General features: G+C 39.0%; 1 protein-coding gene across 1 annotated transcript in view; it reads right to left on the reverse strand.

Annotated features, from left to right (window-relative positions):
• The window catches only part of SDK1 (sidekick cell adhesion molecule 1), a 417,731-nt gene extending 396,678 nt beyond the window's left edge, over nucleotides 1–21,053 (reverse strand). The window contains exon 1 of the mRNA XM_075718433.1: nucleotides 20,582–21,053. Coding sequence (XP_075574548.1) covers nucleotides 20,582–21,053 — 472 coding nt within the window. The remainder of the gene's footprint in view (nucleotides 1–20,581) is intronic.
• Nucleotides 21,054–27,436: the final 6,383 nt, after the last annotated feature.

Genomic DNA, 27,436 nt, shown 5'->3' on the forward strand with positions numbered 1-27,436 from the left:
CCAAGCGTGACCCCAGCACAGGGGGTTCCCTCCGCACCTGGGGGGCAGCCCCACAGCATTTGAACACAGGAGGCAGAGGGAGGTGCTGGAAGCGTAACCCATCGGCTGTCCCAGACAAGACACAAGACAGTGATACCCAGGCACACCAGCCAGAGGCAGAAACGGGGACAGAGACAGCACTGGACACAATTTACAAGGCACGGCTGAGGGGCCTGTCTAGGAGACAAGCCACCTACCACAGAGCCTGCGGTCAATCCAGGAGGCAGGGCAGGATGCAGGCACACCCATAGCAGAGCCCAGGCAGGGACTACACACCCAGCCCTGAGCTTAAAGGGAGCTCCTGGGCCCAGGGGCAGAGGGTGGGGGGTGGAGGGCCCTGGCGAGGCTGGTCATTAAGACCTAATGTCCTCAAGGTCCTGACAGGTAGCACACCTGATCTTCACATACATTGAGAGAGGCAAAGTTGACAGGTGAACCACAGGTAAGCCACACCTTAACAGTCTATTACTCTAGATAGCTGCTAATTCTGATTAGCTGAAGCTTGTATCTTACTACGTGCAGATCACTTTGAGTTAAGATAAAATGAGACTAGAGATGTTAGTACGAAAAAAGAAAAGACTCCCTGACTATGGAGCCAAAACATATGCTAAAACTTCAGTGATGCTCCTGCCAGTTTTTGCGTAAATGGCCCAAAAGTACAAGAAATTATACATGCTCAAATTCTCAAAACAAACTCTAGAGAAAACAAAGCCAAGCAAGACTAATAGGATGTTTCCCATTTACTAAGAATTTACAGAAACTTTTCATTATGAAAGAACTCAAATGAGTGGGAGGTTTTTTTATACAAATGATGATCCAGCTTCAGTAAGATAAAGCATGCTTGACTTATCAATAATATCACTTCTCATGTAGTTGAAATTAAGCTTTTGCTGAAGTACCATACTGAATTTGGCCTATAAACAGAGTATTCGTTTCATTAGTTTTAATAAAATTGTATGGAATCATTGCTCAACGATTTGGAGATGGAATTTAGCTAAATGAAAATCATAATCAAACCAACCTTCCAAAACCAAGAATAATGAATTAATTCTTGGAAATGTTCTTCATTATCAGTTTCTAGCAGCAAGGAACCCTTTAACACCAAGAGTCAAGTCAAACAGCCTATAGTTGTCTTTCCCTGGCTTATGAAGTATCTCTCTTGTTGCTTAGATGGAGAAAACATTTGTAAGAAAAGGCAGAAGTATCCATGTAACAATACTTAATTGCTTCTAATTTGAACAGAAAGCACTTAAAAATGAAAGCAACTATTTTTAACATGTTCCAAAATTTAAGCTGTAACAAATGGGTATATGCTATACCTAACTTTTTGATATCTGCTTTGGGCAGTTCAATTCACAAATCCAGCTTCAGTGTCATTTGAGACCTCGACACTTGAGATTCTCAGTAGCTACTATCAACAAGGAGTAGTAAATGTTAGGTGTAAGGTTAACTGGAGGTTAACAAAGGGTAGGTTTGAAATCCTACTTCTCCAAGACTCAGATTCCTGTCCGCAATTCTGAATCATTTGCTTATGCACAAATGCCTGAAAATCCTTCTTGCATTAAAGCTACACGTATACTAAGAAATACACAGGCATTGTCCTGTGATCTTCCATACTGACATGCTGTTAGCACAGTCCTTGGCCTGGTTTTGGTGATATACCAGTTATCAGTCCCCCAAACCATGCCTGGACATGCTTTCAGTTTAGCGTGTCTACTAGGGGCTATTTCCAACATACAGATTGGATGTACCCACCCTGCTTTGATAGGTAAAAGAATTTAACATACGGATCCTATTGTATTATATATATCATATAATGTTCTACACAACATATGGTTCTAGCATGCCAAATGGCTTCAGTGCAGAGAACAGGCCTGGTCCATTTTGTTTACCAGCACAGATGTGCTATTAGATTCTGCAATCGTCTCTCGGCACAGAAAACTAGTCAGGCTCCTTTTTCCAAAGACTCAGTAACTTTGTCTCCAGGATATGAAATGTGGGTTCATAGAATCATTTAGGTTGGAAAAGATCCTTATGAGTCATGTCCCTCAGCACAAGGAGTTCAAATCCGAAATTCTTGTATCCCGTTCCCTGCAAAGTGCCTATAACATGAGGCCACCGGACAAGGCTGGAAGTATTTTCCATTATCCAGTTGAAGCTGTCCCTTGTACATACTTATAAACAGAGATGCGTCAGTGGTCCAAAAGGAAAGGGCAAAAGCATAAACACCCAAACCAGAGGGATCCTGACTCTAGCATCCTGAGCAGGAAATTCTTGAGAGAGAGGAGCCTTGGGTTCCTATGCCTGCCCCTAATATTGTTTATATTTTTTTTTCCTCCATTTTAAATTGTACACATGATCATGAGGGTAGGGATAAGATCATGGAACTTCCCACTTTAACCGAGTGCACCTGCATTAAGCTCTGCACTAGTACTGCTACATTATTCCAAGTTACCCGAGATAACTTTTCAATTTAGAAATGTTATCTCTGCGCAGCCCTGTAAGATGGGGAAGAGAGGTAGATCAACAGACAGTTAGAATACACTAAATTTCAAAAAAGGAAAAACAAAAAAAAAGACAAATCTCCTTCCATGTAAACAGCAGCATGGTGGCAAAATTAACTTTTTCTTCCTGGAGCTTTTTTAGCTCATTTAGTTCAAGCTTTTTATCCATTGGCTCTACACTAGCAAAAACCCACAAAATTTGAATGCATCATTTAATTTTGATTCATTTCCTAAGACAATATTTTGCTTACATGTGGCTAAGCCTTGATTGATAGATTAAGGAGCAATTTCAATCGATCTTTTAAACTTGCTTTGTGATTTTTTTTCTTTCTTGACACTGCTCCATCCCCCTAAGAAAATAATCTGAATTACTCCTAAGTTAAATATCCTTGTTATATATATAAAACTATTTAAAATATAAACATATGTTTAACTGAGCTTTGTTCTTTTATTCACAAGTATTTATCTGCAGTTTTTCCATCAGACCAAATGGACCCAAAAGAAGCGCTGTCTGAAAAGGAACAAACATACAATTAGCGGAATCTACAAGTCCTCTTCAAACAGCTGTCTACTTATAATACAGATGAATACCCCAGATACTCCTCAAAAGTCTTATAAGTATCATGCCACTGAACATACTAATTTTCCCTGCCAATTGTACATTTTTTTATGTAACAGTAACTAGGTTGATGTCAAAGAACTGAAACAAAATTATATACCATATGTCATACCAGAAGCAGCTTATAAAAATTAGCATATTTATAAGACAAAAAATGTATTTTAAGTAATGCAAATATGAAAAAAAATCTTTTTATTTGTAAAAGCACTTTTTTTCAAAATCAATTTAAACTATGCTTTTCTACTTCACTTTTACAAGATCAAAGAAATTAAATCCCATCCTGTAGGAAAGATCTTAGAGAAACATCTGATATTGTGCAAAATGTCAACAATCAATAATTTATCCTTTCAAACTGTAATGTTAGGGTCTAAGCAACAATCCAGTTCATCCAAAATAACATGGAGAAGTCAGTCAATTTGGTAACGATCATAATGGCCCAAAACACTCCAAGTTGAAAACCGTGTAGGACAAGAGCTGAATATATAACTCTAAGTTTCTAACTCAAATCCAGTATTTTTTGACATGAGCCTACTTTTGCACATTTCCAATTGGGTATCTCAATTCATTTAAACAAACTTTTTAAACCAGCACTTTTTAAACTTTTTAAAACCCCATTTAAAAATCTGAAAAGTAAGGCTAATTGAAGATTAACAATTAAAAGCATGCGTTTTCAGCAAAAGACCAATATGCAAATTAAAATGTTATTAAAAACAAAACTAATGAATAATTAGCAAGCTATTCTTACCTTTATTATGGTCATTAACTCTCAAAGCAGAAAAAAAGTCAGAATAATATTTGTCTACCTCCCGGAGACATGGTTCTCTACAAAGTTGATGGACTAACATGTACTTCAATGTATTCCACATGTATTTTGTTATATTGCCTTTGGTGGTAATATATAATTTAGCTAACCTAATTTAATGTCAATATCAAAATAGCTTGCCAGAGGAAACTGTATGCTAGTTAAATATATATTTCGCCAAGTAGGAATATAATTTGCTATACAAGAATCCTCACAAAAAATAGTTACAATTCTCTGACAAAGTTTTCACATTTTGAAAACTGACTAAAAATAACTTTAGATTAATAATGAAAAGTACTGAAAAAAATTATAAAACTCCTTTTGATGATAAGGACGATTTTTCCCATTACTGTAGCATTCATTTTAAGATTCCAAAGCTGTGAGTAGCAGATTTTTACATTATTAACATTGCCATATGAACTAGTTACTATAATGAAGTCTCTAGTAAACTCTGATCGAACCATCATTGAAGGTTTGGTTCTTGTGTCTTTATAATTTTCTTCAGTTAGAACACGAGCAATCTCATCTCCATACACACTTTATGATGCACTACTAATAACCTGTAATAGAATTAATAGGGTAGTTTCCAGGAAGTCAGCAGTACAGCTACAGAAGTATTTTTGTTGCATAGTTCTTTCAACCTATTATTCATAGCTAAGAAAGTACTTACTTTCCCTCAATAGCGGTTCAGTAATACAGAAATATGCTTATTAAATTTTTTCTTCCTTAAATTATGTCATATTGTCAAATTGATACAAAAAATGAATGAATGATATTTGCAATATCAATGCAATACTGATATTGTGCAAGTGCTTCACCAGCACTTGCTCAGATTATTTTGCCTTGAACGAGTTTGCATAGGGTAACTCTTCAGAACTTAATAAACAATTCTGTGGATGACGCATGAAGAGAAATAGGATCCAAGTTGGTCAAACAGCCATCAAGACACTAAAGAAGATAAATGACGAAGGATTCCTCTGCCACTCTAATCACAGTAATCAAATAAAACTCTTCTACCTATCTCCAGTCATATAAACAACAGAGATCAGAGGAGATCCAGGAGACGGTATGTGGTAAGTAAATCCCCTTTTCAAAAAAGTGATGGAATGTGCCGTACTTTTAAGTATCACAACACTAATCCTCGTTTGACGTACAGAAACTTCTGGCTTACATGAAACCCCAAAGGTTCGATGTTCATTTTGATAAACAGGTTAGCCTAATTGGAACCTGCGCTGCTGAAGGGTGGGAGAGACACAGCTGCAAAGGCTTCAGGATTACAGCAGAGCTCTGGCCCCCTGGAGTCCCCAGGGACTGCTGCTCTAAGAAAACCCTCTGCAAGAGCCAGCAGCTTTTAGCTCGTTTTCCTATTGAACTTTTTTTCTCTGTAGCTTACAGTTTGTGAGATATGTATTCTATCCTCTGCCCAGATGGACAGTATCAGGAATTTATAGATAAGAACTCAAGATTAAGACCCTTCATCTTCCAGTGTGGAAAAAGCCATTTATGCAGTATCTGTTGTCTCCCACACAGGACATCCTTTGGGCTAATAGAAGTCCCTGCACTAGCTACAAAAGAAAAACACAACAAAACAAAAAAAGAACAAAACCCCAACACAACAACAACAAAAAAACCCCAACCAAATGCAGGCAAAAAAAGAAGCAGGGGTAAAGGGAAGCTCTGGGAATATGCGATGCTGGCTCTTGAAGGAAGGAGTTTCTACAGAAATGAGAAAGATAAATAAGGAAATAAGGTATCTTGAATTCTAGCAGTGATTTTTAAAATCATTACAATTAAGGAAATCCTTTTGCTTAACTTATTTGCATTTTTTTGGACTGTGAAACACCTAAAAGCAGGATAAATCTAAATATTTGAGTTACTGAGAACACGTATCTTTCCTTTGGATATAGTGAAAGGAAAGGACAGAGTTTAGAATAAATGTTGCCTTCTTATGATGGCATTCTACACATCTGGAATAACCAAGTACAGTAAAATGCAACTCACAATTCACTATTGCTGTTTCTGTCTAGAATACCTTCATAAGCAACTACATTTAAGACTTAAGACTTGAAAAAATACCTAATTTTCTTAAACAGCTCACACATGCTCCAGGAGAAGACTGAAGATTATGACTGTCTTTTACTAACTTGGTGAGCCATCAAACTGCTCTGTGCACCTTGCTAAGCAACATTAGTCCAAATGTACTAAATTTTTTTTTGCTTACTACGCACATGAAGATACAGTCTCATGTCTTGTCTTTTCACAAAATTTCTGTTTAAAAAAACCTTTCATGTTTTAAAAACCTTTCACTGTTTTGATCTTCTCAACAACCCAATTCTGTTTATTTTCTTAAACCTCTTATATAAAGTCAAAATATAACATTAACAACCCCCCCTAAAAAAAAAAAAAAAAAAGAACCACCCCCCCCCAAAACCTAAAACAAAACACGGGACTCCTTGGCTTTATTATGAGCTGCTATGAAACTATATATTCCAAAAGACAAGTACTTGCATCATAAAATCCTTACATTTAAACTGACTTTTTACCTGGGAAGAGTATTACTTCCATTACCAAACTGAGTGAGTGGACAGACTAATTTTTCAGTTCCTGAAACCTGCTGAAGCACATCCTTTTTCACACACAAAATCTCCCACATTTACTTATGTGCAAAAAAATTAGATCAGGGTGACAGTAAGAAGATGAGAGCAATTTACACACTGACATTAAAGAACTTTATTGGAATTAATCTGTATAACTTCAGTAATACTTGTTAATAAACCCTACCGTATGCATTAATTCCTCTGCAAAAAAAAAGTTTTAAAACTGTCCCAACACAACTGAAGCCTTCACATGCCTAAAGAAAAACTATTAAGAATTTTATAATAGCAGTACAAATGTTTAAAGCTTATAACCCTTCAGAATATTTTAAAGTAAAAATCACCATGTCAGAGAATGTTTCTAAAGTGTAAGCTGTACAGAATATAGGCTAAAATTAAAATCCCCTACTTTTATACATCACATTATTATATTAGTGAAATTAAATTAGTTATCATCTTCAACCAAGCCATACAAATCTTAACCTTCCTCTTTATGATATTAATTCAGATGGTCATTAGTTTCCTCCTACCAAAAGGATTAATTGTAATTAGCCTAACAACTGTTGCAAGTTCTAAAATATAGGAGATGTGTACTATGTAAGGAAAAAAAAAAAAAGACCTTTTTGTGCTACATGAATATGTAATAACACACTTTGGTTTTTTCCCCACAAATTTAAAAGCACACTTAATAAATGACCAATAGTGATGACAGGCCATCCTTTACCAACAACTCAAAGAGCCAAGGTTTCAAGGAGCTTGAAACCTGTTGCCTTTAGCTGTTTCTTCAAAGGTGGTATGTCTGAAAGATCCAAACTCTTGGTTTCTGAGAGAACGGCTGCACACACAGTGATATGAAAAAGCACGACTAAGTAATTGAATAACCACGTGTTTTGACTCTAACATTATTACACTTCACAATATAGATTTATCAGATTTGGGATCTCCATTTAAGATTGTGCAATTTCATACAGTTTCTCTCAGTCAATACACAAGGTACAAAATGAAACTACATTTAGATGCAGTCATAAACACAAATAATGCTTAGAAATCTGAAATTCAGCAATACATGCATTTAAATCACAAAAATTAATTTTATACCCCCCTCCAGTAAATTACAGCATCACACATAACACAAGATACTGACATTAATGTTTCTATCTGAAACAAAAAAGAAATAGTCCACCCTGTTGTATGTCATTTGGCTTAAGAAAAGCATCTTAATGTTTATTAAGGTCACAACAGTTTAGATAATTGCTTCAATATCATTGTTTTCACATAATTTTAGACAACTAAGAAAGATTATAAAGGAATATAACAGCAACAACTATGATCTAAATGTCAAGCTAAAATTCTTAAAATATATTCCAATTTTTCTCTAATATAAAGAAAATAGATAGCCAGATAATTTTGTAAGGAAAAAAGTTTGAAAGGTCTATATCATTAAATATGTATTGAGTGCATATAGCAGAATGAATTGTTTAAAACTCAAACACTGCACAAAGTTAAAAGTTTCGACTTACATATGAGAAGCATTTTAAAATTAGTTTTAATAAATTTATGCGAAATGGGAACAAATAAACCTCACAAGGGGAAGGAGGTGGCCTCCGAAATGAGTCTGTTAAAGACTGAGATGTTGTTAGATGGCCTTCGTTAAGGATGGGCGCTATTCATTCTATTTCTGTAGCTTACCTCCATGGGTTTTTTTCTTTGCTTTATCACCCCATTGCTTCTGCCACAGAATTTAGAGGAGCAGATGAAGGCAGCTGAGTATGGGAGAAGGAACCAAGGGTGGACATTATCGCTAGGACAATATTTTCCTTCTTACACTGCACCCTGAGGGTCACAGTTCTGAACGCTGTAAGGATGCAATTATTTAACTCAATGCCAAATGGCACAAAACATTCTTTGAGATATGTTAAAATAACCTGTTAAAAAAGAATTACTGAAAACAGGACAGAGGCATTAAAATGCAATTTTGGAAAATATAATTATGCAAACCACTAATGTGCCTAATAATAATATGTTAACTTAAAACGCCTTTCTTTGTACATGTAATACTTTTGTCTACAAAAAAAAATCAGAAAAGTAGAAGAACTTCTGACACTAATAGGACTTCAGAGGGCTTGAGCACACTGAAAGCTTCAAAAATTCTCAATATATCAATCACTACGAACAGTTCTTCATATGTACAGTGCATTCTATTTGTCAGCTTACTACATGAGCTCTAAGCAGCTATGTCTTACGTTTTATTTGCCTTGATGCAGCATCTGACCAAGCATGCATACACACAGTTTATTCAGCATGTAGCCACTTTTCCAGAATTTCAAGGCAGCTGAGACAGTTGGATGTCTGGAAAAGTGACTGAGAGCTGCAAATATGTATGAAATTAACATCTGCCTTTCACATGGAATATAAGATTTGACTCAATTATGAGAAATTCATATCTGGCAACTCCAGTACTGGTTCTGGGAGCTCTTTCAGTCAAGGCAGTCATGTCATTAGAACAGCACTATATCTGGTCTTGTAATAAAACAAACAATAGCAAACATTTTCTTTCTTTCCTGAGTTAGATAATATCCACTGTCTTGGTCACATGTTAATAGTTCCAACAGAACTCTTCTGGTAAACACACCGATATGGATGTCAATTAAATTCATCTCCAGTGTGAGTGACAACTAGATACACTGCACATGCCCAACACCAACACTCACTAATTGCTTATAAAAGACATGCACTATGCCATAATTTACCAAAGCACCAATGCCTAATCCCTTCATGCTGCAATGAATTTCAAGTAAACATGAGTAGTTATGCCATTAATTCTAATAAAGTGACAGCTAACACTTACTCCAGTAGTGTGGAGTGAACATTTGCACAAAAGCTGGCTTATCAGTAGTACAATGTCCAGCAGCTCTATAGAAAGATATTTAGAACACCAAGAATTCTTGTAAGAATTGTTCTTATATGTAGGAACATTTGTTCACATCTAAGTGTGGAAATCCAAAAATACTCAGCACTTTATTTTTTATACACAATATGAAAACTTTGACCTCATTTGTATTAAACCATCAGGACAGATATTAAATAATACCACCGATCATTTATTAACCTTACAACTCTTTTTGACCAAACGGCACAAGCACAAACTGAGTTACTTTTTTCTTTTGTTTGCCAAGTCAGCAGAGTGATCCAGAGGAGCTAAGCTTTTTGTTATTACCCAGCTGCACTAGCAGATGATGACTGGTAACTTCTGGGGATGTAACTTTAGCTGAGATCAGAACACACCCTAGCAGAGAGGTTCTTCCCAAGCTGAAGAGTTTACACTGGCACTGATGCCACTGAGCCACAGAATAAAATTAGAAGATTAAGAGTGCCATCTCCTAATTCACCTGCCACCAATTCATACTGATAAATCACTTAATTACTGTACTTGCCAATGGGTGAAAGCTTGTGTATTTTGTCATTTGTAAGTATAGAAAAATAACTCTGACTTAACTGATATTTGATTTAATCCTTGATTTATTAACTATCACAATGAAACTAACAATTTAAAGGGCAATGAAAACAGTCCTACTTGGTTAGAGTAGAACCTAGACCAAAGAATATTCTTCCTTCGTTGAGCCCATTTGGACTCAGCTATTTAGGGGAAGCTACCAGTGTTTCTGAGGTAGTTTTCAAAAGTTCTGTCTGCCTACAGCTTCCTCTGCTGACTGTTTCTAGTTTCATTTGCCTGTGGTTTAGTTGCGTTTATGTCTCTCCTCACTGCCTGCCAACTTACAGGGAAATTGCCTATAGAAAGGAAATATTAAAACAGATGTATTCAGCATAATGTCAAATGATGACATAAATAGAAAAAAGTTTTGTATCTCTATTCAGTCCAAGAGCATTTAGGGTGAAAGTGATACCACATTTGTTTGTGAAAGGTATTTTGCAGGCATCAAGCTCCCATTCTGCATTGTTACAGATGCAAAGTATCCATCACCACCCAGGATGGTCCAACTGCAGAGCCATCTTACATTTTCTCACTGGCTGCTCCACTGATTTTTTTTATAGCGGAGCTCAACAATTTGAAAATGTCAAAAAGTTAAGTTGTAGATCTTACCTGGATTTCTGTAACAGAATTAAGATTTGCACTCTCCAAATTTTAACAGGCACAACAGTTAACATAGATTTTTACTGACACCGGTATGCCGTAAATATGTCTGTTCAGGTTTTGGGTAGCGGAAGACATAGCTATATCCAGTATACGAAAGCTGAAAATTATACTCATGAGAAACCTGAATGGGACTGACAAGGCATCGTTTTAATTGTGATACGTTTACCATAGTGAATGTAACATTGAATTCCCAGCACTTAACTTTTGAGTTTGGCATAACTCTCATTAACTCAGAATTCTCAACTGAAGATTCAGAAACATATGCATAAATATTTGACCCATTAAATACTACTAATAAATCATATATAATGAAAATAATTAAATCTGAGGAAGATTGCTATCAAGACTGGTATAGAGGAACTTGAAATAAAGACCTTAGGTACTATGTAAGTGACTTCAAGGTAAGTTTTCAAAATGTACAGGTATGAAATCTGCCTTGCTGTTATTCACTGCTACTTCAAACTTGTGGATAAGTGGGAGATTTATCCTCAAAGTCACCTGAAACTTTTCTGCCAATGATTCATTAAACAACAGCATCACCAGCCTATTTTGTTCATTGGGTTAAGGCAGAATCAGTTAACCTATTCTCCCACTTCCATGAACAAAAACACTTTAAAGTGAAATTTTAGCCTTGCTGTATGGATAACGAACACTAGCATGATTAGGCTCTGTGAATAGGAAACATCTTCTCTCAGTCAATAAATTTCAAGAAGTCACTACATAAAATATGTATTCTTTTCAAGAGGAAAAAAAACCCACAGACCTCTCAGTAGTTCTTAAAAGCTAAGAATTTTGCATACTAGTTCCAAGAGAGAAGATAGCAGAGAACTGGGGGAAAAAAAAAAAAAAAAAGTTTAAGATAACTAGAAAGAACATTATTTTCTTTTTAAAATATGTTATTTTAAAAGTGATGGTCACACATGCTGATGCAGGAAGTGAATTTAACAATAATCCACATATTTTTCTCCATTTCAGACATGTCCTATGTTGCTCATGATAAAGAAGTAACTAGTTATGTTTGTATAAAAAAAATTCTAAAGGGAAACGCGAAATCGGTTGATAGCAGTTACCTGAAAATCTGGTGTTTGAAGTGGCATGTATTAAAATGGTTTTAAAAAGTAACTTCAGTTACTCCCTCTTCAAAAACAAATCTAACTTCTTCATGGCGATAAAAATAGCAAAAGGTGAAACACAGGAGTTATTATTCGTGAAGTCTGGCCTCTTAGTATTATTTAACATTTCTGAAAAACAATGCCTGGGATAATCCACCATGAAACAATCTTTCTGATTATGTTGTGAACAAGGTCTTCCAGCACAATGAAAGCCCTGCTTCAGACAATACAAGGATCCTAGAAAAGCTATTCCGTGTCCAGTTAGAGGATACCTAAGGAATCTGTTCTACAATTTGCATGTAGAATCAGGGGTTTTGAAATAGCACCTCAGTCTTTTACTAGCAGTAGGCATTATTTGTGTTACAATAGCATGTAGGAGCCATAATCAGAGATCAGAAGCACATTGTGGTAGAGGCTCTACCAACCTGGGACAAAAAGGTAAAGAGTACAGAGGACAACAGTGAGACACACAGGTGGGCATACATGAAAACAATGGGATAGTCTTCATCATGGGACAGCAATATTTCCAGTGCATTATCAACTGAGCTACTGTAAAAGTCCTTTTATGCATCAGAGAGGAAAAAAAGAGTGCTTGAAGACTTTAAAGGACGTATTTGTTCGTGGACGAAGAGTTTCTCCTAAACAAGGGGGACAGCAGGAAAGAAAGCACAAGGGTGCTGTTTTGCAAATGTTATATTAGCATGATAGGTTAGAATCACACTTTATTCCACCTGTTGATATTGAAGGAAAGAAAACAGTCCCAAAAAATCTGCAAGAAGTCAGTCATACCTCTACATGCACAGACTTAAGGAGACTTAAAATTACACTAACCAGTACACACATTTAGAAATACTGACAGAGAATTCCCCTTACCTCCTCCCACCCACTTCAATGCTACAGCGGTATGTCACTTGCCATGGTTCCATGTTATGATAAATGTATTATCTTTGAATTGCCAGTATGGCATAGCACCATATATTTCTTTACCAATCACTGCATACCGTTTAGTTATTTCCGAAGTATTTAGTCATGAATGTCCTTTGCACTTCTTGACAGATAAGAAACAAGGGACATTCCCCAGAGCGCAAGGAAGATAGCAATGACTGTGTTGTACTGAGTCTGTATTCAACACAAGCGTTAGGTGAGCAAACAGTACCAGTATAAAGAAATGCACTGTTTCTGAATGGCTAAACAGTTGAAATATTTGCATTACAGTTCCTTTATTTTCCTAGTACCTTCCCTTAACAGGTAGCAATGCTACTGAGTAGATTTCCTATGAACCCAGTGCCAAAGCCACAGCCTTCTCAGCTAGTAACTATACAAAGTTAGACAAATATGAATCCGAGGATGGAAGTAGTGTCTACCAGATCTTCTGATTCTTTCTGTAATAATGAGTTACAAACACTTCAATTTCAGCCTGACATCAATGTGGGACCATTTTGGCAACATGTACTGGAGCTATGCATCATTATTCTCTACTTTCTGGTCCAAGAGGGCTATACCCAACAAATTATTTTTTAGATAACTTGTTAGACTTAGGAGTTTATTAGAAAAATATATGGCTTATGGCTTGAAAGACCATAAAGTGGTTTAAAGAGACCTAAGGGACAATGATTTATCTACCAGAATCAACTGTATCTTCAGGCTGCCGCAATAGAGCATGAAAATGTGAAAAACAGGATTAAGGATTCAAGTTATCTGCTTAAAAACTGCAAATGCTTTATCATTTATCAAGAAAGACACTTCAAAAGTTATCTGGATGGTGTGACATAAGATTGTACAATCCACTTCCACATTTGGCCTAAAGTGGTGGTAAAAACTTCCTTTTATCAGAGTTGTTCAGGCTCAAACTACCATTTTTACCTGCTGAATCTGCATATTAGATACAAGTGTTAAAAAGTAATACCTGTGGAATTTGCAACTTAAGTTACAAAGTTTCTTTTTTTAAGAAAAAAATACTATTTCCATTATAGATCTAAAGAACTGAGATATAAGGGGATTAAGGGGAATATTCGTATTACCTAACTTTAGCACTTACATTACAAGCTTAGGTTAGGAAGACTTTCTTTAGGAAGACTCCATCTAATGGAGGGAGAAACTCACTAAAAGGGTCTTTCAGAGAAGAAATCCACAGTTAAGTTTTCTAAACCACCCCTTTGAAGGCACTAACCTTTCTATTTGCTACCCAGGAACAGCGGCCTCCACGTGTTTGTAGGAAGTTAGGCAGTGTACATTCCTTTGGTTTTGTCTGAGTCATAAAACTCTTAACAGTTTAAACTGATCTTAGTGATGGCTGCCAGGGTCATGCCCCCGGGCCATGCTTTCCCATCACCTCTTTTGCATTGTCCCTCATGCTTGTGTGACCCCAGTTTGAGCTTCTTCAGGGAGCTAAACAGCTGAATATTAACTTTAAAAACACTTCCCTTAAAAAGCCTCCATCTACATTTTTAGTATTAGTGAAGATGCCGTTGGTATTACACCTCAGGGACATTTCACAGATAAAATATATGATTAGTAACAGGCTGGTATATATTCTGGTAATAGATTTATTATTTTTTGTAGCAAGGGCGGAACAAAAAATACCTCTTAATAAACTAAAGATTCAAATGCTCAAGATACAGTATACAAATACCATGTAGGTCTAGAAGCCAAGAATTTGTATAATGAATAGATCTTACAAAACCAGTCATATATATTTAAAAGTAATTAAGTTAGGATGCACATTAAAATAAAAGGTTCTTCCCTTCTCAGCCATGTAACCCCTTGAACTCAGACCTGCAAGTGCTACATGAACTAATTCCTATAGAACCTATGGGAAGTTCCAGGGCTGTGACATTTCAAAGACCATGTCCACAATGGAACTGCAAAGTTTTACTTAGATGAAAAAAAAATTTCACCGCATCTATTTAACACCCATTTATAACCAATAAACTGAGAAAACAATACACTTCCCATAAGAAAGTCTACAACTACTACACATGTCCAATTTAATAAATTTAACTAGGCTACATGTTGAGGCCACTTATGATAAGAGTCCTAGGGAATGAAAATTATGAAACTGTCTGAAATGGTCTGTTAACAAGACCAGCATCAGCACAGGCAGAAATAACTCCAGAAATCCGAACTTCTTTGGGAACAGACCTTTTATGGAGTTATATTTTTGTTCTGCATGAACTATTCGGGTGGTGAAGGGTCATCTTTGAGGCACATGGAGAGACAAGTCTTTACTCACTAGAAAATACTCACTCGATGGTCAGAAATAGAAACCAAGTCTCACCAACCACCTGGCTTCCAGCTGTAATAACTGTAAGTAGTCTAATCCAATGCCATGCTATAGCAGCTAACAGTTCTTCCTTTAGTCCAGACAGAAGTCTTCTCGTGCTGATTTTAAAAGATTTGAAGTAAATGAAAGATGGGGCCAAGCACTGACAAGAAAACAAAATACTGAAAAACCGATCAGTGAGCAGTATTCAGTCTCCATTCTGACTAAGGTAAACAGTGAAATAATATGTATCAATTTAAACTTAATCATAATGCACATGCATAAAGAATTCCGATTAAAGATGCACCAGCTACCTTAGTTCTGGCATTTTCTAATCTCTGCACAAATCTTACAAAAATTATTCTAGTTTATATAACTTCAGAAAACACAATTTTGCAAAGACCAACAGATCATCAATTTGTTCATTAAAAACTAAATACATATTATGTATGTATATGTGCAGAGGGAAGAACAAAGGACTATATCTGCAATGAACTTAACATGAACAAAATTTTGCTCCAAGAGGAACTTAATTGCCTCTAGTCTGCCCACAGACTCATTACAGCAAAAAGGTCCAAGAGAACCAAGTAATTAGTCCATTCAGAATGGGATGTTCAGGTAAAGCTGTATACAAAGTTGCTAAATGCATTAAAATCCTTTCTTTGAATCAAGAGTCCATTCAAGACTTGAACGTAAGTGCTGGTAAGAACAATAAAACAACAACAGAAAAAGTCTCTCTGAGACATACAAAAGCCCATGCCCTTCACTTAACAGCTTCCTAATAATTCACTTAAAGATTGTTTATTAAAATTTCTATGGTTTATTTAATCAGACTATCTTTAAAATATTAGCCAATATTTATCTTGTTATTCAAAATACATGACTATGCAAAGAGATGACAGAACCTTCCAGAACAACCTTTCAAGGACTATGAGCCATGGACAGAGATTCCCTTCCATTCTTCTTAAGTGATGTGAAAGTCACACAGCATAACTCTGAGACTGAACTGCCACAACCTCTCTCTCTGTACCTAGGTTGTTCCTGGTCTAAGCATCTTCTGGTAAAGCATGACAACAACGCTGATGAACACCTCTTACATATGGTCTTCCTTCACCTCTAATAGTACTGTTACACCGCACTCTCAAGGAACTATCTGAAACACCATACTTAAAATGTTAATAGGTATGTATACATCTCTCTTTGAACTTGCCTTGAGAATAAGTCATTTTTCAGCTAAAGTTAAGTATATAAACCAAACACAGATTTACCACAGTAGAAAGAGTTAGAAGTTGCATGATATGGCCACAGAAGCAGCCCACTCTCTCCACCCCATTTCTATTTAGACCAGGCTTGTATCTACTCCTCCAAATCCATTTTTAAATTATTATAATTATATACACAAAGAATTCACCTTTTTAAAAACTAGTACATCCTTAAAATGTCCATCTCAAGAAAGGGAACACAAGAGGTAAGTCCAATACAAATTAATGAGTTTCCAATACAGTAAAAGAATCTTTTGGAATTAGAAATGCATCATTCTACATTTAATTCAGAATGCTTTTCACTCTCCAATAAGTATTGCCCTCACATTTAACTGGCTGTTTGTCCTTCCAACAACTAAATAGTCTATGCAAGTTGCTTATCATTTCTGCATCTAATGCAGATTGAAATTTGCTTGAAAACACTTCCTACACTTAGCGTATTTATAAGTTACACCAGATCAAATATGTGAATTAAAAAAAAAATGGGCCCCAAAAACATTTTCTTCCTTCTTCCATGTCATGGCTTCTGTCAAAGCATAGTAGATATCAATATCACCTTAAATGCACATTCAGGTATGTGTAGAATTCTGAATTACAGATTTGATCAAGTAGCATAACAAGATTACACTTCCGATGCTGTAAAACTAAGAAAAATAAGATAAGCTTCTCTTTCTTAATATTTAAAGATACCCATCTCCTGCTGGAGAAGCTTAAAGCTTCGTACTGCTTTTATCTATTTTAAAATCATTCTGAACAACAGCCATCAATCCGAAGAAGTATGTTTTCTAAGTATTCTTTCACTCTTCAACAGAAGTAAGACATTGGGAAGGTACTTAAAGCCATTAAGATGCATGTAGAGTAGCCTCTAGCAACTTCCAACCTATTTAAATAAGCAGAATTTTTCTGTCTCCATACAAATATTCTAGTACTGTAGTAAACATTTTGTACCTCAGTAGGCATCAGTGTTTGTTAATCTCATACATTACTAATAAACTCCAGTCCTGCAACGAGCGCTACGATTCAACAGGACTATGCCCAGGCCTGCTAGACCACTGAGCTAGAGGTCACTGCAGGACAATGTTCTTCTAAGTACAGGAGTTAGCTACTGTGTTGAAATGATCCACTTTTACCATCACCTTGCAAATTCTAATTTGATAATTATAGTGATTATCAATTAGCATCTCATCACTATTCAATGACACACAATGACTTGAGGCTAACTAGCACCTAATGCTCAAATTTAACAAAAAGGCCATGAAAAGAGGCATCATGGCAGAGGCTACCAGGCAGAAAGAACTGAGTAAACAAAGAAATGCGCAACGGTTTTCAAACTCTTACAGGTTAATTTTCCTGACAGGCTTCCCATTCACAGATGGGCCAGCGCAGTGGGCGGGGTGAGACACACGCAGAGTCTGACCCGCGCTCCCGTCCTCGACAGAAGTGGGAGTACCGCTGGAGGCTCTCCATGGGACAGGCCACAACCTTGGTCATCTGTACGTTTCTTCCACCCAGAAAATTGCTCCCACAGCGAGAAGGTCTGCACTAACAATACTAAGGTTCAAAGAGAATGCTTCATTATTCAGTACAATAAACCACTGTATGTTTCGTAACAATTAAATTCACCTTGAAAAGGAAAAAGAAATCAAATAAATTGTTATATCTAATTATGTAACACAACTACCAGAAGACAGGAAAACTCAAGAGCTAAGTACAAAATGAACTTACAAGTGGTTTTATCTACAGTTCACCTCTAGATCTGCTTTTACATGGATGATCAGTCAAGTGTAGAGAATACTCAACCAACCTGTTGCAGTTGAAAACCTTTTTTTAATTCACCTTACAGTATAAGATACTTAATCTCAACTTCATCTGTTTCTTATGAACTAAGAACCTGCATTTCAGTATGCCTGAAATATTTCTTATTTCTTTAATGCTGAAATAGTTATTATAGAAACATTAGCTGGTTATAGCATAGTATTATGATTCATTCAAAATAGCCATGGCCCATATATTTAGAAAGTTCTTTTTTTTATCACATAAAAAGATTGGAGTCATGTAATTCTCTCATGCATATGACCACATCATTCCATTAAAAACTTTCTGTGGCTGTAGCAGAGTTTCCATTTTCATAAAGGACTTTTATAAAAATCGTCATCTTCTCTCTAAAGTAAATTTTTTGCATAAAAATGATGAATGTATTAGAATCCATTAGAATTCAGAGTGCAAAAAGAACTGCAAGTTATAAGTGAATACAAAATTTGTGACAACCTAACAGAAGCACTCCGCATTAAGACCTCCATGCTGGTTTATATGTCAAAGAACGTTTAGAACACTAACTGTAATTTGTTTTTTCTGCATTATATAAAAATAAAAATGTATTTTGTTTCTGCATTATGTATTTGTTCTATCTTGCATTGTTTAATGTCTTCTAAACTCCATACGTTTATCTGCACCGATATTTCTCAGAAATAATGTATCTTACTCTCTTCACTTCCCCTCCCCCTCTTAAATACTGGTGGGTAAAACTAACTTGGTGTTAGGACTATTCTTCAGGATGGTTTGTAAACACAATGTAACTCCCTGAGATATATATTACCTAAAACTGATACCACTGCAAATGCTTAGTAATCTGAAATATGTCATCAAAGAATTTTTCTATACTATGTGCTAAACAAAAGTTTCAATTCACTTTTTAATCCAATTAGATGGCTAGTTTACTACTAAGCCACAGAAAACTGTTTTACATGGCATCTAAATGGATTCCTCAATCACTGGCACTTAAAACTGCCTTATATGAAAAATTTTTGCATTTTTAATGTAAACAGCAAGAATCATCAGCATTCGTCTTCCAAAATGAAGCATCATGTTGGCATCTATCAACAACTACCAAAAGAAAAAAAAAAGTGACGTGAACGTTAATTGCAGAGAGAATTATTTCAGGTATGTCTTGTTTCAGAATAACAATACCCTGTTAGGGCTTGCAGGCCTCAGCATAAGTAGTTTGGGAATAGCAATGACAGCATAAACAAAGCACTGAAAAAGGTTTATGAGGGTGGAGTCCATTATTAAACACTGTATTAAAACTCTTCTGTGTCCTGCGGCTCCAAACTTTCCAAGGATGCAGTAGTAAACCCTGAGCAGACAAACTACAGCAGACTTGGCTTATAACCCCTCTTCCTGAACACACAAGCCCATCCAGTTATTAAAACTGAATGCACCGTTGTTCCCTATGAAATACTTGAAAACAAAGAACTAAAACACAAAGACCATTCCTCTTCATAGAGTATTAACTTCCGCTTTTAATAACTCACTCGTCGTCCCACACGATACAGTTCTGCATTGTCCAACACACACCACTTCAGTCAGACAATGCACACAGCAATAAAACTCAACCCAGCAAAGAAAGTGAAAGCTGCGTTTGTTCAGCATGTTATTTGGCGCAGCCAACTGTAATGCTTCTGCCTGCCATTTATTGTTTACTCTGTCAAAGGATTATTAAGAATTAGGGTACATTTGGCAATTTTTTTGAGCAGGGAATTTACATGCAAAGTGACTGACACTTGATATTTAAAGTCTATTGGTCGACTCTGACCCTTCGTTTACAAGTGACTCATTTGACTGCAAGGATCTCTGATGTGGAAATGCTCAGATACGAATCAATCGCAGTTTTTGTCTCGGGTAAATGTTACTTGGCAATCCAAAAGAAATGAACAATGCTCGAACCGAGGTTCACATAGAATAGTACTTCGTATGTTTAAAGAATTCCTTTTACATGCCTGATTTAGTTCTAGTCCACAGATTTATGACTCCCCTTCTCCTAATAACTTATCTCAGTGCACAGTGTTTTTAAACACACACACACACACACACAACCGGCAGTTAACTCTTTTGCTGCCTAGAACAACAGAAACATACGGGTGTATTTAAGTAAATAAAACAAGCAGGTCTGGTCCTGATAGGGCTTTTGATTCTCTGTGGGAGGCTGGGATAGGGAAAGGATAGGACGAGAAAGGGAGAGAAACATGTAGGTACAGTTTGCAAACCCCTGTTCCATAAAGAAACGATTGTGTGTAAGAAACAACCATTCCTACATGAAATCAGCTCAGTGCAAATTCTGCATTTACCTCTGATAAGGGTAAAGTAAAAGGGTTTCTCTGTACCCGAGCGAGATTCCCTTCGTCTGAGAAGGCAGATGCAGCATTTCTATAAACAAAAATGTCTCTAGCCCTACCTTGTGCCAGTGCTTGCAACATGTGGAGCTGAAGCAACAGAAACGCCCACCATCCCCGACAGAAGATGAAACAGAAGTTTAACTTTAACATCATTCCGCCTCGCCTGCTATTCCTTCGGGCAACAATTTCGCGATCCACCTTCCTTTCAACTGTTATTGCCTCACTGATCCCCATCCGATCCATCCGGCTGCCACTCCTGACAGCGCTTTGGTCATTGCTCATTCCGCACCCCGAGGCCGGGCTCTCTTTGGTGGGCTGGGACCATCGCCCGCTGCCTCTGCCCCGGAGTTTGGGGGGAACTGAAGCCCCCACTTCACAGGAACGGCAGACTCTTTGATTTGTGCTCACTTCGCATGCAACCCGAAAGCAGCACTCCGTGTGCCTCCCGGTACGATAATCGCCACCTAAATCAATGTTTCTTGTGAAGGTATTGATTGCACCAAAACAACCAGTCAGAAATGTGAAACACATGTTTCTCTGCACTGTCACATCCAATGCCTTCAACAGAGAGGGAGTAAGTTTATGGGTGTCAGTATTTCAGTAAATCCGGATCCTTCAGCACATCGCTAACAGAAACAGAGAAAGACTGATCCATCTTAGCCACCAGCAGACAATCCAAAGAGTACCTTTCATACCGCAGCGATGATGGAAACTGTCACCCCTGTGATTTTTATGAAGCGTGGTGAGTTTTCCAGCGTGTGCCTCATTCTCCTGTAAAAGCCTTGCGATGGAAGTGTTAAATTCTCGTGGGGGGGGGGGGGGGGGGGGGAGCGTCAAGGAAAAAAAAACCTCATTGAAAGTGTCTCACTATTCCTTGCGCTAAGGATTTATTTCAGACAATTTCAAGATTAGCCATGCAGACAGGGTAGTCTCCAGATATCCCCGCAAAGCTCTGCATAGTTTATATTAATCCGATTTTCCTTCGGATACAAATCTCTACCGTCAATAGAAGGGTTTGAAGGGTCCTCGAGCAGGTAAATTGAGCAGCTCTGGCTGCGATTCCAGCTCGCTGCGCAGTCAGCCAGCCACAGGCCAGCGGCGGTGGCACTTGAACTCTCACGTTCAGCCGGAGGTAGGGAAAACCTCAGTTGATCGTATCTCCCTCCTCCTCGCAGGCTGGCGTTGATGTCTTTCTTGCCGGGAGACCACGACAAAAATCACCTCGAACACGTAAAGCGCTTTTCCTCTGGCCGGCTACGGACGCAGCAACGAGACGAACCCTCGGCTGGAGAGCGTCCGGGGCGGGGGGCGGGCGAATCTCCCGCAAGAAACAGCAACAAGGTGAAATCCTCCCCGCTCTGCTCAGCTGGGCTCCCGCCCGCCTTCTTTGTGCAGCCCAGGGATCCTGGTTCTGCCTCTGAGCGTCTCTGCCTTACAGGAGCTGTAAACACAGGAGGGAAAGCGCTATCACAACAGCGGCAGCGGCGGCAATAAAGCCGTAGCGAAAAAAAAAAAAAAAAAAAAAGGCGCTGGAGGGTTTACATTTAAACAATGCATCGGGTATTGTTTCAGTCCCGCCTTCCGTAAAGGGAAAAGTTTCGTGGGAGATTCGCTCCCCCCCCCGTATTAAAAAGAAGGAATACGAGTAGTTATAAAAGAAGTACACCCAGGATAAACGCAAGTTCAAAACAAAGCACCTCAGCGCGAAGTTGATCAAACAAAAATCTTGCCAGCTTTCCCCCCCCCCGCCCCCGAAAGACAGCCTGAACTTTTCTCGCCTCCTCGGGCACAAGCGCGGTTTCAACCCTCCCGGCAGCCGGCTCGCACGGCTCCGCCATCCCCGCCGGGCGCCCACCTCGCCGCCTGCGCCCCGATCCTCGCTCCCCCCTCACCTCCCTCAGAGCCGCCAGACGCGCCCCGCTCCGCTCCGCTCCGCTCCCCGCCGCGCCTCCTGGCTCCGCTCCCGGCTCTCCCGCACCCCCCGCCCCTGCACAGCCCGCGGCCCCCCCGCCCCAAGCGCACGGCGCGCCCCAGCCCACCTTCCCCTGACCCACACCTCAGCGGGGCTCTGCCGGTGCGGGGCAGCATCCTCCGCCGAGCTGGGAGGGGGGGAGCCGCGGGGGGAGCTGGGGGGGGTGCGGCACTGTCAGGACGGGGGGGGGGTATTTCACCACACGTTTGCCCGCCGGCTCTCCGCGGGGCCCGGAGGAGGCGCCCCCGCGCGCACACACGCGCTGCCCCGCCGCCAGCGCGGGACCTGCCCGCAGCCGCCCGACCGCTCTGCGCCCTCGCGCTGCGCTCCCCCCCCCGCCCCCCCGCCCAGCCAGGCCGCTGATTGGGCGGCAGGCAGGCGCGCGCGGGGCCGGGGCGGCGGGGGGGGCCCCCTGGCAGGCGCCGCGCTCGCGCTGAGGCGGGCGGGCGGGAGGGGAGGGGAGGGGAGGGGAGGCCGCCCCGCGTCCCCGCGCCGGCTCAACGGCCGCGCGCGCGCAAGCCTGAGGGGAGTTTGTCCCGCGTCCTCGCGCCGGCTTAACGGCCGCGCGCGTGCGCGCCGGGCGGGCCGTTCGCCCGCGTCCCCGCGCTCGCTGCGCCCCCTAGGCCCGTGAGGCGCCGCCGCTGCCGGTGTGGCGGCCGCGGCTGCTGCCAGGGGGCACCTCAGGCACGCCCGGGAAGGCCGGGGCGCGGCTGCCCGGCTCCTGCCTTCCCCGCAGCCACGCTTTTCCTCAGCGAGGGAGGGAAATAGCAGGTACGTGGCAGAGCCGGGGCGCCTGGCGGTGCGAGTTAACACACCTCCCCCGCCCTTCCTGCTCTTTGTATTCAGCCTGCGAGGCTGGCAGCACAGCAAAGTTTCTGAGCTTGGTTTGGGTTTATTCCATGAGTTTAGCGAACGTTGGAGCTGAAGATTGGCAGCGTGCTTCTGCTCTTTTTTCCTTTTTGACAAGCTGTCTCTTATGATAGAGTCATGCAGACAAACATAGTAAATTATCACACCAAATGCAAGGTCTTTTTTTTTTTTTTTCGTATTATTAACAGCTGGCACGATGGGTTTCCAACTGAGGTATGTTATTCAAGAAAGCGCCTTTTTCTCATGCCTTCATATTGTATAGCATAAAAAGGGTAAAGCGTCCTCACTGTTTCCACGCCACCCCAGCAGAGGTGAGCAGCACTTCCCAGCTGCGTGGCAGCGTCGGCCCTGTGCACGTAACACATGCTCCTCCGTTGCACCCTCTCCTATCCAAGCCATCAAATCCATGCAAACTACTGGTCAGTTTTTCCTCTTGATCCTCCCTTTGTATCTCACGGGTAAATCTTGTCTGCCAGATTCTCACCTCCGCTGATACCTGCTTCTAGTATCTAACAGGTTATTAAGGTTTATGACATCCATTTTCTGCCCTTCCTTCTTCCCTGTGTGTGAAAGCTTGTTGCTCCTATGCTCCAGAAGTTGCTGTACTTCAGTTCTTCTGTTCCATCACCTTTTCCTGGTAACTAAAAGATACGAGCTGTACTTCAACAGCCGCCTCTTCCTTGCAGTCAATAGACCGTAAATACCGATTCTGTTGTATCTCTCACGTCACACTTTCCTTTTTTTGTGTGTAGACCATAGGAATAATTATCTGCAGGTATCAGGACCCAGTGCGTATGATTTTCCTTTCAATATATCCGTTTTGATAACAATGCAAAGTGAACCCAGATTGTTTTCAGCTGTGTTAAGAACTGACCTCAAGGAAGTAACAATCAGTTTGTAGCTCCCATTGCGCCATTAATAGTAGTTACTGCAGCATGAAGAAACTTTTTATTTGACTAGTAATTTTGGGTGGGACCAATTTACCTTAACTGGAAATGGAAAGTATATTTAGTTGTGTGTTTGGCAGTTGTTTTTTTTTTTTTAAGTACTGTTAACAAAGGAGCATGGGGCTGCTGATGGAAATTTTAGGTTAATATTTCAAATTCAGTTTTATCTCTGAGAAAGTACTTGGTGCTTTCTTATGAGTTCTAAGGGAAGCAGTTTGCGCTGGTTGTGGTGTTATTGTCTGAAGTCTGCTGAAAGAGTCATTGTAAAACTGTTATGTTTTAAAACCAACTTGCTACAGAAGAGAAATAATAATTTCTGTTACCTTGTTTAATTTTAGTGAAAGATTGTTTCCTCTTGGAATTAATACATTTTCCTTGTAGCACTTTAAATCTGTTCAACCTGCAAACATAAGAATAGGAAGCTAACCTATTTTCTTTATTCAGGCCTTGCTTTTTAAAAATTATCTAAATATGGCTGTATCTTTTATAGTTGCCAACTCCACATTTTGGGTGAAATGTTTTCAGTTGGTTATTTCCTTATTTTTAACAATAACCATGTCCCTTTGACATGTCACAGAGGACGTTTGCAGGTTGTTTTTTTTCTCTGTTTACTTTGGTTGTAATAACTATACTTAATAGTGTTCAAACAAGAAAAAAAATTATCTGAAGTCTTGTTATCTAGATTAGTAAAAGCATTTCACCATTTTACTAATTCTGTTCCGTACCTGCTTCTTCACTCTCCTGCATGCATGTAACAAGTGAGGAACTAAACGGTTAAACACACAGCAGGAAGACTAGGAGGAGAACAGCTCTCCTACCTGAAAAAGCATAAAAACCAAATCAAATGCTCATAAAGACAGAAAAAAAAGGAGGGGATGGGTTTTCGGGAATTTTAAAAGTAAATAAAAGAAAAGATGATAATGTAGTTAGTTTTATTTAAAGGTGGAGAAAAGGAGGCAAAAGAGTTTTTTTCCAGTGACTGTTGTGTTGTGCAGTGAGGTGTATATGTGGTAAGTCTTCAAAGGGCTGCAGACTTTTGTATAATTAGCACAGAATGGTGGGACATTTTATTTACATAAGTGGTGAGAAAATGAGACACAAGAGAAAGGAATAGAAGGGTCCGCTACTCAAGACAGGCCACTTAATGAAAGGCAGCTTTCTAGCCAAGAAAACAAAATCATGGAACTACTTCCAGAAGAAAATCTCACCAATGTTGTAGAACCTTAATTCTTAGTTTCCTTTTACAAGACTTTGTATCTTCTAGGGTATAGTTTATTGACTCTTTCTAGCATTTGGAGTTTAGCTAAACTCTGTTAGAGAGAGTGTTCTCATGTACAAATAATTTTATTAGCTTTTTTGAGAGATGCAGCTGCTTGTTTTGATCTAGTGTATCTCCTGATGCAGTCTCTGGTTCTTGTAGTCATTGATGGGTAGTACCCAACTGGGGTGTAGATTATACCAAATGTGATGTTTTTTCAACCAGGTAATTGCTATGGTTTGCTTGCCTATTTTAGTCCTGTAAGCCAAGTAATTATCTTGCATTCATTCTTCTACAAAAAAAAAAAAAAAAAAAAAAAAATCACTGATTGATTTTGTATTATGTTGTATTTTCCACCAGTGCACTTTCTTGGGTGATGACATACTCTACCTGAAAAATTTCACTGGTAAAGAAAAAACCCTTTCCACAAACTTTGAAAATTAAATGAAGAGAGAGATGAACACTTTAACAGGCAAAATTGTAATATACTATTGCAACCTATGAGTTAATATTCTAGTAAGATCTTCATCATAAGTAATGTAGAACAATTAATATTTCTAATTCCTTGGATAGAAGCGTTTCCTATAGAAAGTATAGATCATGTGGGTACCCTGAAAACACTGTTTCGTGGTTTGGTTCTACATTTCCATTTTCCTTCACTCAAAAACTTAAAGTGCAAAACTCAGGGCAAGCGATTGCATTGACTACCACATGGTTGTCCCAGAAGATTTTTATATTGCCTTTCCTTTTCTCCCAAGAGGGACAGAGCTTTAGAAAACAATGAGCATGTGAGTAGAAAGTAGCTTGCTTTCAAATGGGATTGTTTTTCAGCATACTAAATCAACCTGAATGCAGTAAACTATTGGGAGGGGGCTAAAATCTTCCTTAACAAGGATATATTCCCAGGGGTCACTAGCCAGCTGCTTTGCTTTTATGGTGTAAGTATGCTTCTACATCAATAATAAACATTGGAAGCGAAGAAAAAAAAATATCATATTACATAGCTGGAAGTCTCAGGGGAGACATTAAACAATGACTTCACCACACTTCTGGAAGTGTCTTCTGCAGTGAACACTGTTGCAAGAACAAGAATAACTCCCATTAAATTTTACTGGGCTTAAATAACTTAATATGGTGTCAGTTATAAAGCCCCAAAACAAACAGAATGACAGATTTTTGTTGTCTCCATGTGGTTTGAATTTACATAAAAGAAATTAGAATTAGATTTATATACCTCTTAGGTCTGATTTTAAATTCAGAAATGCTAGCAAATTCAGAGTTAAATTCCTTCGCTTGGTGCTTAATATGATTGTGCTTAGGAGTCTAGGAACAGACAAGGTACAGTTCTAAGGCACAGCGGTAAAAGTTGAGGGCAGAGTGAATAGATTGAAATGTGTTTCACGGCTTTTATGAGTCTAAGAGCTATCCTGATAGGGCTGTAGCACAGCTGTGTTTATATTCAAATCCAGTTAAGCTGATATGGACAATGTCTGTACCGTCAGGAGAAGGGGCTAGTGTAGTTTTTTAATTATCCCATCTTCTGTATTATCCCAACGTAACAATAGGCTTTCCTATTTAGCTATCAGAAGAAATTCACGATGACCTAGCCACGTTGCCCTGCTGTGTTTTATGGAGTAGAGAGTTAGCGAAGTAACATAAAGGATCGAGACAACAGGTTCTGCGTTTTTGAAATGTAGACGTTTGAAAACATTCTTAGAGCCTCCCAGAGGAAGACTACAGGGGCTGTAATGATTCTACTCCAGACAAGTTTGGCTAGAATGTAGAGAGAGATCTTATTTTAAGAAGTCTGTGTCTTCAAACACCAGCGGGTCTGGCTATCCAGCCATGGGTTGCAGGGATTGCCCTT

Source organism: Pelecanus crispus, chromosome 11 (genome assembly GCF_030463565.1).
Source record: "Pelecanus crispus isolate bPelCri1 chromosome 11, bPelCri1.pri, whole genome shotgun sequence".
NCBI classification, from domain to species: Eukaryota; Metazoa; Chordata; class Aves; order Pelecaniformes; family Pelecanidae; genus Pelecanus; species Pelecanus crispus.